The sequence below is a fragment of the Lissotriton vulgaris genome, chromosome 3_1 (genome assembly GCF_964263255.1).
Source record: "Lissotriton vulgaris chromosome 3_1, aLisVul1.2, whole genome shotgun sequence".
Taxonomy (NCBI): Eukaryota; Metazoa; Chordata; class Amphibia; order Caudata; family Salamandridae; genus Lissotriton; species Lissotriton vulgaris.
The window spans coordinates 336,491,545-336,509,356 of NC_141689.1; the positions used below are offsets into that span (position 1 = coordinate 336,491,545).

The 17,812-nt window shown below is 50.3% G+C and overlaps 1 protein-coding gene across 2 annotated transcripts in view; it reads left to right on the forward strand.

Moving 5' to 3' along the window:
• The window catches only part of NIPBL (NIPBL cohesin loading factor), a 1,086,041-nt gene that overhangs the window by 868,585 nt on the left and 199,644 nt on the right, over positions 1 to 17,812 (forward strand). For both annotated transcript variants that reach the window (XM_086960544.1, XM_086960543.1), the window contains exon 31: positions 12,376 to 12,566. In XM_086960544.1, the coding sequence (XP_086816670.1) occupies positions 12,376 to 12,566 (191 nt within the window). The remainder of the gene's footprint in view (positions 1 to 12,375; positions 12,567 to 17,812) is intronic.

Sequence of the window (17,812 nt, forward strand, 5' to 3'; positions counted from 1 at the left end):
AAAGTCCGGCATGGGAGAGGGGTGTAACCACCCCCCTTCCTGGTCCCACCCATGGGCAGGACCTAGTCGCATACCAGCCCCTTTCTTTAGAATAAAGGTAGGAGCGGGGACCCTTCCAAATTAGATCATCTTTGAATCCTGAAACTACTTTCTACGAAAGGAACTCAACTTTTTCTCAAGATTTCTCCCTTGTGACTAAGGAGTAGTCACCCTGCAGCAGCAGGCACCAACTAAGTATCTTGCGGTTTGCTGAAACGTCCTTCCTCCGGAACCAGACCGACCAGCACGACGAGACCCGGACTCCCTGCCCTCTCTGACCTCAACCTGCCTCTACAGCACAGCTGAGAACCGTGGGTGCGACGAGACCAGAGGACCCGGCGATCATCAGAACCAGCACGACACTGAACCAGCACGACCACCGAGGGACCCTGGAGTGGGTGCACTGGGGTAAGAGAAGCCCCAACCCCAAGCAGCACGAGCACCGAAGTCCTGCCCCCCACCATCCACCAGATCTGCGTGGGGCCCTTTTGCTCCTGGGTTGCTGCTACGTTGTCCGGTCACTTGCCCGCTGGCTTGTAGCCCTCTTTACGACGAATGACGACACTTCCATCGCTGGTCTCGTTGCTCCAGGCTGGCCCTTACTCCCCTCCAACAGAGGAGCACCCGGACCCTCCTGGTCCACTCCAGACGCCATTTTGAGTCCACCGCGTGGGCTTGCATTTGCCAAGAGTTGTTGCCCCAATCCTGGGTCCAGCATCACCGACAGCAGATACCTTCGTGGGACAGCTCGCAGACCTCCAGCCTGGTCGACATCAGCGCCCTGGTCCGTGCAGCAGCAGAATCCAGTGTCACCTCTTCGCCTGGCTGAGTGACCTCGTCCGGTGCCATCCTGGTGCCCTCCTAATCACTGGCTAGTGATTCAGAACTTGGTCCCCTCTGCTTACAGGTACTCTTCTTCAACTGATCCAGTCCTTGGATCAGCCCGGAACATCTTCACTGTTCGCCTGCCAGCAACTTCCACTTCAGGCTCCTGGTTCGTCAACGAGGATTCCCGACGACACTTGAACCCTATGCAGCCGCAGCCCCTGGGCTAGGTAAACCGAGTACCACGGTGTTCCAGCGTAGATCCACTCTCTAAGTGTCTAGATCCACTTTCGTTTTTGACCTACCTAGTCGGGTTCGCCCGAGAACACTAACTTTGCATTTACTAGCCTCCATAGACTTTGTCCCGCATTACGTCTGAGAGTTTCCACTCTGCACACGACGTCCCTAGGTCTCCTGCTTCTAATCTAAGGGTTCAGCATTGTAGGCCCAGCGGTTCTAAAGCCTCTGAGAATAGTTACTTACCTGCTAGTAATTTGCATTCCACTTTTGTAGTATATGGTTTTCCGTGCCCCTCGGGCATTTGTGTAAATTGTGCGACTTTCAGTATTTCTTTAAGAGTTTTGTATTGTGCTTAGCACCCTGTCCTCATAAAGAGTCCAGGGTTGTTGTGTTATAAATAAATATCCTTTTATTTTCATAACAACTTGTGTGGTGTCCTTTCACTTGCTGTTCAAGGGGTATATGTGATGGTATAACAGCTGGCTTAACACGCCCTCTAGAGTTTAGCCTAAAGACTGCTCTTGTCCATGTTACTAGGATAGCTGGTCTATAAGGTTGACTTACCACCAATCATCAATAAGGGTCGTTTGGTATGATACATAGTGATCACTAGAATAGTGAGCACTGCATATCAGGCCAACTTCTCACAGTCTGTACCTGCGGGCCATTGGAAGGTTCTTCCTGGTTGACCTTAAGTTACGCTTTTAGGCTTCCACCTGTCTATTGCTGGCGGCGCCGTTCTGTCTGGGATTGTCTCTGCTCTGTCTCTTCTCCTTGGAGTCTCTAAGTTACTCTTCTCCTTCGGTGCTCCTCTTCTTGGCCTTGGGCGGAGTTTTGCTGCCTTGTATGGGCGTGGGGTGCTTGGCCTCCTTTCACCTTGCCTTTTCCTCTGCTGGGTGAAGGACCGGCTGCCTCTTCTTTATTTTTTCCGCATCCCCTTTGGGGTTGGTGGTCTTCTGGCGGGGGTTCCCCATGCATGGGGGAGACGGGGTTCCTCGTCCTGTCTTGGGTCTCGGCCTGTGGGACCCTCTGTTATGGCCAGGCGGGTGGGGTCCTCTTGCAGGCCCTCCTTCCCCTTGGGTATGGCTACGGTATCTATTCTACTTGAAGGAATCTGCGACTAGTAGTCTCTATCAGATGTACGAGTTACTTCACTTCGGGAACGATGTATCTGGTAGAGACGATTCTAGCAGCAGACTCCTTCACGGCTCGCCCTTCCTCCCATGTCTGCGAGGACTTTTGGCTTGTTCTTTTGCACTTGCCTCCATGTGGGTGGCTGTTTCTTCTATGAGTACATTCTTTCCCTCTTTCTGACAGGAGGTTCGTCCTTTTTAATTGTTCCTTTCCTCCCCTTTTGGCACATTGAAGGAAAGGTTTGTGGGTGCTTCTGTGTCCTTATGCTGTAGTTGCTCCAGGTTGAGGCCTACCTTCCACCCCTCCCTCCCTCCCCCCTTTAGTATTAGGGTTCTGGGCCCTCTGCTGTCCTCTAGGTTGATTCTTTTGGCTGTGCCTCTGCCCTTTATTCCTTGTGGGGGTTGTCACACTCTGTGATGGGGCTCTCTTGGAGTGTTGTCGTTCCTTGTCTGTTCCGTGCTGGTTCCCCTTAGTTGTTTTTGGTGGGGGTTGTAGTCCTGCCACATGTTATCATGCCATTTTTTACATATGTTCTTTGTCTCCAGGGGGTGGGGGGGCTTTCTCTGTGTGGCAGGGTTGCTGCTCAGGGCTTGGCTCTGTTCTTTATTCTTTCCCTGCCTTTGAGTACTGCAGTGCCTGGCACTGCTCTTTATGGTGGTGTTCCTCACCATTCCTTTTCTGTTCTTTCGCACACTGTTTCTATACTCTCACAGTTTTGTCTGATGGCTCCGTGTTGTGGCGTGGGAAAGTTCTCCAAAGAAAACTGACGTAGGCACGGCGGGATGGGGCTTATGTGACATTCGCTGACATCAAGTACGTGGACAACGCCTGGGCGAACTCGCATGATGCCGTCCCCCCGGCGCGCAGGGATGCTGGACAAAAAATGTTCCGGATCCAGTCTCGCGCCTAGGGATAATTAAAAGGTTTAATTTTCTTGAGATGATGGAGAGTGAAGATGGCTCCTTTAGCCAAATTTTTGATGTCGACTTTGAGAGTAAGGCTATTATCGATGGAGATACCAAGAAATTTTACGGAGTTGGACAAGGAGAGTGAACAGTTGAGGGCATTAGGGTCGGAGATCCAAGTTTAGATGGGGAGAGGGTTATTTTTAGGGGAGAAGAGAATGATTTCAGTTTTTATAGGGTTGCGTTTGAGATGATTTGATTGGAACCAGGATTGGATCTTAATGAGGGTGTTGTTACGGTGTAGGACGTCTGAATGGGATTTGATCTTATAGTAGAGTTGGGTATCATCGGCATAGAGATGGTAGTTGATTCCAACTTGTTTTAGTTTGAAGGTGAGGGGTTCCATAAAGAGTTTAAAGAGAGAGGGAGAGAGAATAGATCCCTGGGGGACTCCTAGAGAGACCGGAGTGGGGTTTGTTAGGCAGTTGTGAATTTTGATTTGCTGTGCTCTATGTTGGAGATAGGAGACAACCCATTTATGGGCATTATCATTGAGGCCAAAGTGATCTCCGAGCACATTAAATAGGGCAGAGTGGTTAACTGTATCAAACGCTGCAGAGAGATCTAGGAGGATAAGAAGACAGGTCTTGCCATTTTCGAGTGAGTGGTGGATGTCATCAACAATGTTTAGCATGGCAGTTTCGGTACTGCAGCCTTTCCTGAAGCCTGATTGTTGGGGGTCCTGTAAGTTGACATTTTTGATGCGTTTGTCTCATTGGAGCAGGACAAATTTTTCAAGGGCTTTGGAAAGAAGGGAGAGGTTAGAGATGGGGCGAAGATTGTTTAGGTCATTAGGGTTTGTAATAATGGGAGTGATTTGTCCAAGTCGGGGAGAGATAGGGACACACCCTGTGGCAATGGAGGTGTTAAAGATTGTAGTCTACGGTGGGGCAATGATGTGCTTTAGGTCTTGGAGAAGGTTAGGAGGGAGGGGTCTTTAGTAAGAGAAGACGGTTTTAAATTAGCAATGATGTTGAAAACTTCGAGTTCAGTTACAGGTTGGAAATTATACCCGGAGGCATTGTTTTTAGTTGTGGGTTAGGGTGGTTGGTTTCATGGAGTGTAGCTGTTTGTAAGTGTGGGGAGTAGTTTAGGGGAGGTGTAGTAGTAGGAAAGTGTGAGGATTAGTTAGGGGAAGGTGTTGTAGTCGACAAGTGTGAGGTGGAATCTGGATGAGGGGAATGTGGTATGAGCTTTTGAGCTGATGACAGGAGAATGTTGGGAGTTGATTGGGATCTGAGTTAAAAAGGAAGGATTGATCAATTTTGGCGATTTCTTTTTTTATTTTCTTTCCAGAGAACAAGTAGGCAATTTCTTCACATCTAGAAGTCGAGGCCATCGGCTTTGGAGGTGTGGGGGATGTTTGGTTACGAACAATGTTGAACAGTTCTCTGGGTCTACTTTTTGGCCCGATCAATTTGTGTACGGAAGAAGGATGCCTTTTCGTAAAAAAAAATGTTCTTGTATTTAGATCTAGCTAATCTGAGGAGTGCCAGATGTGAAGGAGGAGGATGCCGTTTCCATGTTCTTTCCACCGGTCTTAGTGAACGTCATCAGGGACAGCTTTATTAAAGTATTCACAGTAAGCACATTTGCGTCTTGGGAGAGAGTTAAGCTTGGAGTTTAGACTCCAGGTCTCCAGGGGGGGATAAGATTCAGATTTCTGGTCCATTTCCTAGTTTTAATGATTTTTATGTGTGGGCGGGGAGGCTGTGGTAGCAATGGTGAACAGTATGAGGTGGTGGTCGGACCAGTCGATGGGGAATGATATTGGACAGGAAGGCCAAATCCTTATTTGTAATAATGGCGTCCAGAATAGCTCCTTTGATGTGGGGATGGGGGATTGAGTTCATTAAACTCAAGAAGATTGGTGAGGAGGGTGATTGTGAGATCATCGATATTGTTCCAGTGGAAGTTAAGATTTTTTGAGTTGGAAATTGAGGATTGTGTCAGAAGGTCGGATAGTTCATCAGCGAAGGGAAGGGGATCTTCATGAGGGTGGTAGATATTATGTAGACAAATTGGGTGGGAGCGTTGTACTTTTAGTTCAGCTTCAAGGTATTCAAAGGTAGAGTGATCAGAGTTTTTTAACATAGGAGCGCTGAAGTTCATTTTTGAAGATTATGGCTAAACCACCCCCTATTCTGTCGGATATGTCTTTCTGAGGATAGAGTATCCGTTAGGTCCAGTATGCTGGTGGAGTGGTCATTGAGCCAGGTTTCCTGAGGAAGGCGATACCAATGGTTTCACTTAGGATAGTTTCAGAAATTTCAGTCACATGTCGGACAGCAGATCGACAGTTCACAAGCATGTAAGCGAGGGGTTTGGGGTTGTTTTTGGGGGGTGGGTAGGAGTGGATAGTGGTGAGTTGAGGAGGGGGTCTGGGGGAGACGGGAGAGGAGGGGATTCAGTGAATCCCCATGATAACTGGGAATGTTAGGGGAGGATTAATTGAAGAGCTAGGATGGTAAGAGTTGCATAGGTCAATAAGGTCAGACGGAGAGAGATGGCTCGAGGTGCGTTGAGGCCTATGAATACGGACGTGGAGAGGAGTAGTTCTCCAATATTTGTAGTTAGTGGTGTTTTTTGGGCCGGAGAAGGGGGAGATTTGCACGATTGAGGAGGGTTCTTGAGCTGAGGGAGTTGAAATCTTCTCTAAGGCGAGAGAGTTCTATTGTCACTGTAGAGAGATTGCTTTCTATGTTGGGTAGAGTCTGGGTTATTTGAGTGTGGGGGAAAACCGTTAGGGTGAAGGAGAGGGATTGGGAATGTTGTGTGTTTGCCGCGGTGGGAGGTCTGTTGTGTGGAGGGTGTGAGAGGCCAGTAGGGGGGTATGAGGAGAGCTAAGGCTGTTGGGCGTGAAGGGGACAGGAGATTTATGACCTCAGGATGTGGTTTGAGATGTTAAAAGGGTGTGAGGAGTGTGGGGAAAGACTGCATCAAGGTTTAGGGGTGGTGTGTAGTTCAGAAAGGGAGATAATGTTTTCGGTGAGGGAGAAGATGGGGCCAGAGCGGGCACAGAAGGGGATTCTGTGGGGGGGATTCAGGGTGTGGGGGCAGGGAGGAAGGAGAGGGATAAGGAATAGTATTAGGGGTATGAGGGGGTCACAGTAACTTTGGTCATCAAGAATTATGAAACTATTTCTAAAAGGCTTGTTTAGGATGTTCCCATCAATAAGTCATTCAGCTCTGCCTTGGCATCTATACATTGTGTTGGCACAACTTATGAAATGACCATTTGAACCCATTCATAGTGCGGACCTATTATATATCGCATGGAAAACATCTCATCTGCTGGCTCTTACGTCAGTTACACGAGTAAGCGACATACAAGCTTTCACTATTCGTCACCATTTTCTTCAATTCAAAAGGGACTCTGTTATACCATCAGATTTTCATTTGAATGAACCAGTCATAATAACTTTTTTCCCAAATCCGCAAACACCAGCAGAAAAATACTTACACTCCTTGGATCTCAAGAAATCTATAAAATTCTGTTTGTAGAAGACCACCAGCATCCGCAACACTGGGCAGTTGTTTGCGGCATATAGGATCATCAAAAATGGATAGCACATTGGATTTCAGCAGCTACACAGTTGTGCCATCAACAAGCAGGCAAACCACTATCTGCAACAGTGAAAGTTCACTTTACGAGAGCTGGTTCCTCTTTGCCGGTGTGCCTGTACAACCGATTTGCAGAGCAGCAATCTGGTCCAGCAGGCACACATTTACAAGCCATTACTGTTTTGAAGCCACAAGCAATGTTGACAGCTTTGGAACAAACTGTTCTCTGTAATCTTTTTCAATACGGTGAGCCTCTCTCCTTCCTATAGTTTTTGACTATTCTTTTTATTTGGTCGATAACTGATTTGTTTGTTTTATCCTGTGTACATTGTTATATACGCTTAAATATTTAAATACATATATGCAAGTGAATATATATGTGTGTGTGTGTGTGTGTGTGTGTGTGTGTGTGTGTGTGTGTGTATATGTATTTGTGATGCATTTTGCTACGCACTGGGTTACGTATATTTTTTACTGCATGCCTTGTATCAGCAAACATACCTATAATGTTACTGCTAACTATTCGGAGTTAAGCATGTGAATCTATGAAAGATACCCAATACTGGAGAAGAAAATAAGTTACTTACCTGTAAACTGTGGTTCTCCAGTATTGGTATCTTTCATAGATTCAAATGCGACCCGTCCTCCACCCATAGAGGCTCCCCTGGTTGTTTTTATGCACTTGAACTTTTGAGCTTTAAAATCTCAGAGCCTGGAGCCTCTGTGGTGTGGGTTCTAGAGGGTGCTGTCGCTTGATGAGCTGGAATTTGGACCATTCCTAATGACTAGGATGAAATGTTGAAAGGGAATGTTTTTCTCCAATATCTTCAATGTTAGTTACTACTTACTGCTTTTTAATGTATAGTGGGACTCTCACTTCGGAGAATGATTCAAGCATGCAAATCTATGAAAGACACCAATACTGAAGAACCACAGTTTACAGGTAAGTAACTTAGTTTCTTAATCAACTGTTCTACTGTTTTATGGACAGCCCTTAAGCTGTTTTTGATTCTGCTCCACACATCTCATTTGGCTGCACAAAAATGTAAGAAACTGGTGCCAGATGGTGCCTTGTACAGGCATGGTTACATCCAGGGTGGATGTCATTTCAGTGAGTCCTCTCTCCTAGGAACTCATTCTCCCGACAGCCCAGCAGTGCTCTGCTTCGCCTTGAAGCCAGCCAGCACCTCCGTTCAGGGTTCGTGGCTTCCCTGATCCCGTTTCTTGGTCTCGTATCTTTTTCGCAGCTTAGCTTTTTTTTCTTGTAGGTCACTGTACTTGTGCCTGTAATAGTTTTATTGCTCAGCTCCTTTCTGCCCCTCTGTTGTGTGCCTGTGATTGTTTATTTTCTCGGTTCATTTGTGCCCCTCGGTTGTGTTTCTGCTCTTCCCTACGTTGTCCCTCCGTCGCTGACTGCCGACACTCCCTTTCTGCCCCGCTCCCAGCTGCTCGTCCCTCCCCTACAAAGGCCAACCGCTACACGGTCGCGGGCAGCGGGCGTGCCGCAGGCGCGCCTAAGGCAAGTCTGTCTGCACCCGTCCGTGCCTGGACCGAGCCCAGCGTCAGACCCCCTGGACCCCACGACCTCAACAGGACCCTACGCAAAGACCCTCCACGCACTCAAAGCCGGCCGAAATTCCACCTGCTTCGAGGCCACCCCGAAGCTCACCCATGGACCCTTTTCTGGGACCTGCTTGACGACTCCGCCCCGGACGTCGCCTTCCTGACGGAGACCTGGATGAACACCTCCTCAGCACCAGACATAGCCATAGCCATCCCGGACAGCTACAAGATCACACTCAGGAACCGGAACAAACATACATGGCCGAAAACCAAACAAACCTGGCCGAACACCTACACGTTCATATCCACGTCGATCACACCACCACCCTCCGAGGAACCCTCGTCTACAGACCCCCGGGACCCTGACCACAGTTCAGCAAATCAATCGCCGACCTAATCAGCACCTACGCCCTCGCCTCCACAGACAACATCCTCCTCGGAGACCTGAATTTCCACCTCGAAAATGCCAACGACAACCACTCCACAACACTGATCGACAACCTCAAACAACTCGTCAGATACCCACTCCGCCGGACACACGCTAGACCCCATCTATGCCTCCAGCGACCACGTAACCTTCAGCCACACCACCTAACTCCACTGGATCAACCACCACTGCATCCACTTCTCCTTTGAGAAACACACCGCACACAAGCAACCTCAACGCATTCCACACCGCAACTGGAAAAAATTCACAGAAGACCTGCTCATCGCACTAACATGAGACCCTCCACCGAGCCCTCTGAGACAGACGCAGCAGCCCACAACTTCAGACAATGGATTGATTACTGCGCCAACACCCTCTACCCGGTCAGGAAACCCTCCCAACAGGCGCATCGACACGAGAGCCATCTGGTTCAACGCCGGCCTCCAGAACTCCAAGCACACCTGCAGAAGACTCCAGAAGCAATGGCGCAACGGCCAGACAGCCATGCAGCCCTCATGAACGCCAGACGCAAACCCCACCAACGCATTTGATCCGCCAAAAGAACCGCCTTCAAGGAACGCATCGACAACAGCGCACACAACAGCAAAGAGATGTTCAACATCTTGAAAGAACTTGCCAGCTCCAGCAATGTACCGCCGTCACAAGAACTCTGCGACTCCCTGACTACCTTTTTCCACTGCAAGATCGCAGACATTCACAACAGCTTCGACACCCAGGTGCCGACGACTGACGCCGACACCTCGACTCAACACCAACCAAACACACAGACCTCCTGCTCTCTTGGAACAACGACGATGACACCATCAAAATCATGAACACCATCTACTCCGGTTCACACTCCGATCCCTGCCCCCATGACATCTTCAACCAGGCAAGCTCCATCATCGCACCCCATCTCCGAAAGATCATCAACAGCTCCTTCGAGACCGCCACTTTCCCAGGGAGCTGGAAACATGCCGAGATCAACGCCCTCCTCAAGAAACCCAAGGCTGACCCAAAGGACCTCAAGAACTTCCGACCCATCTTCCTGCTCCCGTTCCCGGCTAAAGTCATTGAGAAGATCGCCAACAGACAACTGACCCACTTCCTTGAGGAGAACAACGTCCTGAACTCCTCCCAATCCAGGTTTCCACAGCACCGAAACTGCCCTCGTTGTCGCCACTGACGACATCAGGGCCTTACTCGACAAGGGCGAAACTGCGGCCCTCATCCTCCTGGACCTCTCTGCCTCCTTCGACACCGTCGGCCACCACACCCTGCGCACACGCCTCCACGACGCAGGGATCCGAGGCAAAACCCTGGACTGAATCGTCTCCTTCCTCACCGGCAGAACCCGAGTGTCCGCCTCCCCCTGTTCCAAATCTGAAGCCACCAGAATCTCCTGTGGCGTACCCAAAGGATCATCCCTCAGCCCAACCCTTTTCAACATCTACATGGCACCGCTCGCCAACATCGTCCGCACTCACCACCTCAACATTGTCTCGTGCGCCGACGACACCCAGCTGATCCTCTCCCTCACCAAGGACCCGGCCACTTGGTCCAAATCCAACCTCCACGAGGGATTGAAGACCGTCTCAGAGTGGATGAAGACTAGCCGACTGAAACTGAACTCAGACAAGACGAAGGTCCTCATCCTCTGCTCTAACCCCTCCGCATGGGACGACTCCTGGTGGCCGGCCACGCTGGGAGCTGCCCCGAAACCCACTAACCGTGCATGCAATCTGGGGTTCATCCTGTACTCAATGCTCTCTATGACTCAGCAAGTCAACACTGTCTCCTACTCCTGCTTCAACAGCATCTGCATGCTCCGCAAGATCTACAGATGGATCCCTACCGAAACCAGGAGAACGGTCACCCAAGCCCTCGTCCGCAACAAGCTGGACTACGGTAACGCCCTCTACGCAGGAACCACGGCTACACTCCGGAAGAGACTCCAACACATACAAAACGCCTCCGCACACCTCATCCTTTGACTCCCTCGCCACAGCTACATCACCACCCACCTGCATTGGCTCCCGGTCAAAAAAAGGATCACCTTCAAACTCCTCACCCACGCTCACAAAGCACTCCACAGCACAGGACCAGCATACCTCAACATGCGACTATCCTTCTACGCCCCGAACCGCCAGCTTCGCTCTGCTGACCTCGCACTCGCCACATTCCCATGCATCTGCCGAGCGACCACAGGAACCAGATCATTCTCACACCTCGCCGCTAAGACATGGAACACCCTACCCGCCCACCTGCTCCGGACCCAGGACTGCTAACCTTCAGGAGACTCCTAAAGACTTGGCTGTTCGACCAGTAGCGCGCCCCCCCCCCTCATCCTTAGCGCCTTGAGACCCTCACAGGTGAGTAGTGCGCTCTAAAAATGCTTGATTGATTGGCGGCGATACATAGCAGTACTGGAGAGCTGCTTCTAGGGAAACAGTTCCTGTTCGACAAATGGGCTATATTCATAAGTTGATGAATCTGTGGAAAGATATATAGAAGATTATGATTTTATATATATATATATATATATATATATATATATATATATATATATATATATATATATATATATATGTGTATATTTATAGATGTGTGTGTATATATATATATATATATATATATATATATATATATAGATGTGTGTGTGTGTGTGTGTGTGTATATATATATATATATATATATTCGCCAAAAATTGCCCCTGCAAATGGACATGCACTCCTCCAGCTGGTGATTCACAGAATCCTTTAATTCAAGAGAACAGGCATTACTTCTCCGATCTCTCCTGTCCTGCTGCCTGACGCGTTTCAGAGCTTACAAGCTCTTTCTTCAGAGGCATGTTTGCCTCCACCACCATTACTCTGCAACCACAATTCCTTTCGTTTTTTATCCCTTTTAAACAGCCTCAGGTGTGCCTTTCAGTTATTTCCCTTGCGCAGTGCACACTGGAACATGTAGTTTAATGCAGTTTGTCTGTAAGCCTCCGGTGGCTTTGTGTGCATTCCAAACTGTTTGTAAGCTCCGAAACGCGTCAGGCAGCAGGACAGGAGAGATCGGAGAAGTAATGCCTGTTCTATTGAATTAAAGGATTCTGTGAATCACCAGCTGGAGGAGTGCGTGTCCATTTGCAGGGACAATTTTTGGTGAATATATATATATATATATATATATATATATATATATATATATATATATATATATATATATATATATATATATATATATATATATATATATATATATATATATATATATATATATATATATATATTTTCTGGAGGGGTGTCTGCATTTCTGTAGCCCATGTAGATTGAATCAAACATTGCTTTTGCAACAGTTGCCTCTCGAACAGTATGGTAGAACAATTTTCTGGATTCTTTTTGAGGTATGGAATGTTTCTACAAATGAGTAATCTTCAGGGAGGCAAGTTGCCATCAGAAAAAGCATTAATAAATGTAAGTAATTCCTATCTTTTTCCTGTCATATAACAAACTTATTATCATGTGCACTTTAAATATTAGATCCTAAGACTCCATGACAGCTGTTTAAGCTACGGTCTGTTATTCATCTGTCAAAATGTTAATAATACCTTTATTTCTTTTATAGGGAAAAAATTATCAAAACAAGAAGACCTTAAAGAAATGGGAGATATCTCCTCAGGAATGAGCAGTTCTATCATGCAGCTTTACCTTAAACAGGTCCTCGATGCCTTTTTCCATACTCAGTCTGCTGTCCGCCACTTTGCTCTTAATGTTATTGCTTTGACGTTAAACCAGGGTCTAATCCATCCAGTTCAGGTACGTGAGCTTTTTTTCGATGTTTTATTACTTATGTCAAATTTTTCTACAATGTATCATGTATACAGGCAGTGCACAGGCATTTCAAACGTATCAGTGCCATACAAAGTGCACATGAACCAGGCAAAGCAGCCTTTCATAAATGAAGGAACTGTTAGCCATTTGATAACAAATATTTTTGTAAACTTAATTTAAATAATTTCCTTCAAGAGTTTTAGCCAAGTTGTTTTAATTGATTCGATATGTTGGATAGATTGTTTACATTTCCAACTTAGATATTCAAAAGCATTATTGATTGCCCTTGTGCATTTACGTGCTGCAGTCCGTGCCATCAGTGGGGCTTCTTACCCTGTCCTCATAGGGGAGCATTGAAGTCTGTTAACCCTAACTTCCAAGATCATCTTCATGCATAAAGTAGAGTCTCTCAAAAGTGTATTGATGGAGATGTGAGGAAGAAGGAAAAGTACAGAAGTTGTTGATGAACTGACTCTCCTCATTCAAAGATTGACTTGTGTAAGCAATTATTATGCAGAACTGACATGAAAAGGAACCAAGTATTATATGGAGAGAAACGTAATTACTGGTGTACGACCCCCATGGCGTCTGTCTCTACTGTCTGGAGCGTGATCATGACTCCCGGTCATGTTCTGACTGTCTGGCCATGGCTCCGAATGCCTTGCGGGAGCGGTCCCGTAAGCTGCTGGAGGCCCGGTAGTTGTCTCCGTGCCATTCGGCGTACATAGGTCGACCTAGGGACCAACCGCAGAGCCATCATCATCATTCCTCTGGGTCGAAGTCTTCACACTCTGAATCACGTAAGAGACGTCATAAGATGTCAAAAAAGCGCTTACGCTCAACGATCCCCTTGCCCCCCCCCCCCTCCCCCTCTCTGGCGGACTCAGGATGTGGCTGGTGGTGACCAGGGGAGCATGTGAGTCCTGCGGCCTACCCACCGTATCCGGTTCCGTGGGCGACTCCGGCCCAGGTGCAAGATTTTCATTCTGCCATGGACTGCCTTTTTAGGCCTCTGGCTCCCGCTGGCGTGCCTTTAGGCCCCGCGGTCCCAGCTGAAGGGCTTCCTTTGCCACTGCCGGCTCTGACGCCGCAAAGTCTTCCGCCGGCGTCTCCGGCACCGCAAGGTCCTCTGGTGCCGCAAGGTCCTTTGCCGGCGGCTCCGGTCACTGCGCCTCCCGCGGCTTCGATCCCGGCGCCGCAATGGGTTCCGTTCGTCCCATCTCCGCCCTTGCCCGATTTTCCGGACAATTTTGCTCCGGGTTGGGACCCTAATTGGGACATGGAGCACGATCGTCGCTGACCAGCACCGTTCTTGGTGCGGTTGGACCATTTATATTCTCCTGAAGGAGACGACTGGGAGGGGTCGGAGAACCCTCTTGCACAGCAGTGCAAGTCGTAGCAGGAATGGACGGAAGAGTTGGGGGATGCAGTTGGCCTTGACCTCTCCTCTGAACCTGGCCTTTTTTCTCCTCCCGCTCTGGCCATGGAGGAGGGCCCTACATACACTTTGGTGCTCTGTAGAGCAGCTGAGGCCATTGACCTTAATCTGCCTACGGTGACCCTCAAAACTAACCTCCTCACTGAAGTCCTTATGCCGGCGGCAAGCTCTATGGCGCCCCCGATACCGTTCAATGAAGCATTAACTGAGACCAGCCATGGGGTTTCCTGTGGATAGAAATGTGGCCAGGCGTCATCGCCCGGCCCCAGGTGACCCTGCCTTTTTGACAACCCAACGAACTCTGAAGAGCCTGGTCATCCAGGCCTCCACTTCCTAAAGCGCATTCCCTACCGCCCGCCGGATAGGGAATATAGGAAGCTGGAACAGTTTGGCACGAAACTGTTTTCCTCTGCCAGCTTAGGTCTGCGGTCGGTGAACACCGCATGCCTCTTGGGCCGCTACTCTCACACTGTGTGGGACACAGTTGCGCAGATGCTGCCTCAGTGTCCAGAGGAGGTTCGGGCAGTGCTTTCCCACGCTGTTACTAAGGGGAAAGATGCCGCTAAGTTCGCCATCGGGTGTGGACTGGACACCGCAGACTAACTGGGTAGGGTGATTTCCAAGACTGTGACCTTCCATCGACATGCCTGGTTGCGGTCCACTGGTTTTTCAGGGGATGTTCAAAGTTCTTATGGACGTGCCCTTTCATGGTACTCGCCTGTCTGGCAATAAATCAGTGCACTGGAGCATTTTAAGGACTCCCGGGCTACGGCCAAGTCCTTGGGTCTCTCCACCACGCGCCTGGCCACGTCTGCTTTTCGTTCCTTTCGTGGCCACAGAAGGGGCGCCCGACACGTTAGTTCAACCAGAAGCCTGCGCGGACGTGGTTCCTGCCGCGGTGGGACAGGGGGCCAGTGTGCGGGTCTGTCCACCTCTGCTCCTGCAGCATCCGCCTCTGGGGTGCACCATCATATCCCCCACTGGTGTTCTGTCACCTCGGACAGGTGAGTGCTGCAAATCATCCAAAAGGGTTACTCCCTCCCCTTTGAGTCTGCCCCTCCAGCCATGCTACCCCAGTTCCACTGCATATCTGGGGATTACTTTGCGCTTCTCCAACAAGAAGTCACTGCCCTCTGGGCCAAGGGGGCCATCATGCGCTTTCCTGGGCCAGTAGTAGGACGTTGTTGTTGTTCCCACTACATTCTGGTCCCCAAGAAGAAGAAAGGGGGCCTGCACCCCATCTTGGACCTCTTAAACGTCAATCGCTTCCCCCAGAATAAGTTCAAGATGTTGATTCTGGCTCAGGTCTTGGCTGCCCTCGACCCTGGATACTGGAGGGTAGCGTTGGACTTGCAGGACGCAAATTTTCATATCCCTGTCCTGCAGGCCCACGGTGTTACCTGCGGTTCACGGTAGGCCAGGAGCACTTTCAGGTTGTGTTCAAAGAATTCAAAAGGATGGTCTTCCTTTTATATTGTCTGGTACTTTGCATCCACTAATCCACATAACCTCAAGTTTTGTTCCATACATAAATCCCACCCTTGCATGCCTACGTCAGTTTTTTCTCTTTTCCGCGTGCAACACGGATACGGAACGTGTCCTGACCTGTTTTTGGCCCTTCTATTTTTTTTTACACGCTTTCGCGTTAAGTGGAACAGTGTGCGAATGCCTTCGGGCTTTAAGACGTGTACCTCCTGTGCCCGTCCCATGTCGGTGATGGACCCTCACCCAATTTGCATCTGGTGCCAAGGTGAACACCACGACTCGGAGAGCTGCAAAGCCTGCCAGCACCTTAAGCTTAAGTCACGGGAGCGCCAGATGAAGTTGCTGTTGGCGCGCTTGTCCAGATCTTCTTTTTCTTTACACTTTGGCATTGTGGAGCAGTGTGTGAATGCCTTCGGGCTTCGACGTGTACCTTTTGTGCACTTCTCATGTCTGCGACGGACCCTCACCTGATTTACATGTGGTGCCTGGGCGAGCACCACGACTCGACGGATTGCGACGCCTGGCAGCATCTTAAGCCTAAGTCACGGCGGGAGCGCCGGATGAAATTGCTGTCGGCCTGCTTGTCCAGGTCGGTGTCGTCCCAGCGTCCGTCTCCTACTTCGGAAGCCAGGAGCCGCCGGTTCAGTCTGCGACATCGTCCCTCGCCACGGCCTCAAGGGCGTTGCTCGCCGACTGTTAGGTCCTTCAGCTTGTCTCAGAGGCCCTGTCCTCCTTCAGTGGAGGGTGCCGGTTCCCCTCGGGACGGGCACCCCCGTCTGTCGCCTTCCTACCTGCTGTTTCCCGGCGTTGGGGCAACTAAGGCCCAAATGACAGCCTACACTGCGGCTCTGCGGGCTTCTTTGGCCCCTCCTCCACCTCCTGAGACATCCGTGGATACTTTGCCTCGCTCCAGGAGTTCCGTGGAGTCGGCGGCGGCTCCGGCGCCGAAGGTTTCGGCTTCAGGTCGCAGGACGGTGGTGTCGTCTAGGTGTAGTCCTTTGGGGCTCCCCTCTTCGCTCCTAGCGTCCCTGCCTTGCCGTGAATCCCTACGGGCCTCCCTGTGGTGTCGCAGGAGATCGCCGGTCCTCCGTGCAGGCAGCTGCCTCGCCAGAGGCTTAGGCGGCGCCGGGAGCTTTACTCCCCGGCTCTGGCGGATTAGCGGTGGAGTCTGGGACCTGGGGTGCGTTCCCAGATTCCCTCCCGGTCCTCGGCGCGGGTGGCTGCCTTGTCTGAGGTGGGGCCGGCGCCTTTTCGGCGCAGCTCCTTAGCCATACCGGTGTCTAGCACGCCCCATTCTCCCGGGGAGCACGTGGTGGCAGAGGTCGACTCGCTGGTGCAAATGCCCACTCTGGCGCCCATCGACGTCGAACAGGTGCCTGTGGCGGACTCCACGGCACCGTGCCGGCGTTGGGTCCTTGATTCGTCTCCTGAGATTCCTTCCTCTCTGGAGGTCTGTCATCTGTTGGTGTCTTCCTCCCCGGAGACAGGGCGCCGCATTGTTGCCTTTTCACCGGCATCTTCCAGGGAGGGCTCCTCGCCATCCGCACAGCCTAAATCCTCGGACCCTTCTTTCTGCGGCTGGAGGCTGGCTTTTCCACCAGCCTCTCCACCTTCCCCTGGGGCCCCTCAGGTACCCCACTCATCTGTGGATCCCCCACTATTCCGTGGCTGGCTGTTTCCCCTTTGACTTGGGGATGGACGGCTCAGTCTGCAGCCATTGCCCACGGAGGAATTACTTTCTCCTCAGTGCCGCCCTACAGAGGCCAGTGTTGCCTTTGTTCGGGCTATATCCATGGGCGCTGGCAGTTTGCGAATGTGTGAACCTGTCACTCCATTTCCTACAGATAACCTTTTGGGAGTTGTCCACCAGGGCTCTGGTGGGCAGGAGCTGTTCCTTCCTTTTGAAGCGTTGCTCCACAATTCCCTTGTGGATTGGGTGCCTCCTGTCACGGGTGATCCGGTGCCTAGGCCGCTCCTACATTCCCACTGTCCTACTCTGCACGATCCAGTCTGCCTTTCCTTCCACCCTTCTACTCAAGGTTCTCTTCAACGGACGGCTTTTCCGTCCTTGCCTGCGGTGTTCCCTCCGTCTCAGGAGCCCTGGTGGTTGGATTCATGGGGGCGTAATGTCTTCGCTTCTTCCAGTGCTGCCTTCCGGGCGCTCAACACTGTGTGTGTTGGCTAGGGCTACTTCCAGCCTGTGGGACTCTGTGGAATGTCTTCTTTCTCATGTCTCCCATGAGGGTGGCCGCGCTGATCTGCGGCACCATGTGTTGGATGGTAGGAAATTGGCTGCGTTTATTCTTCG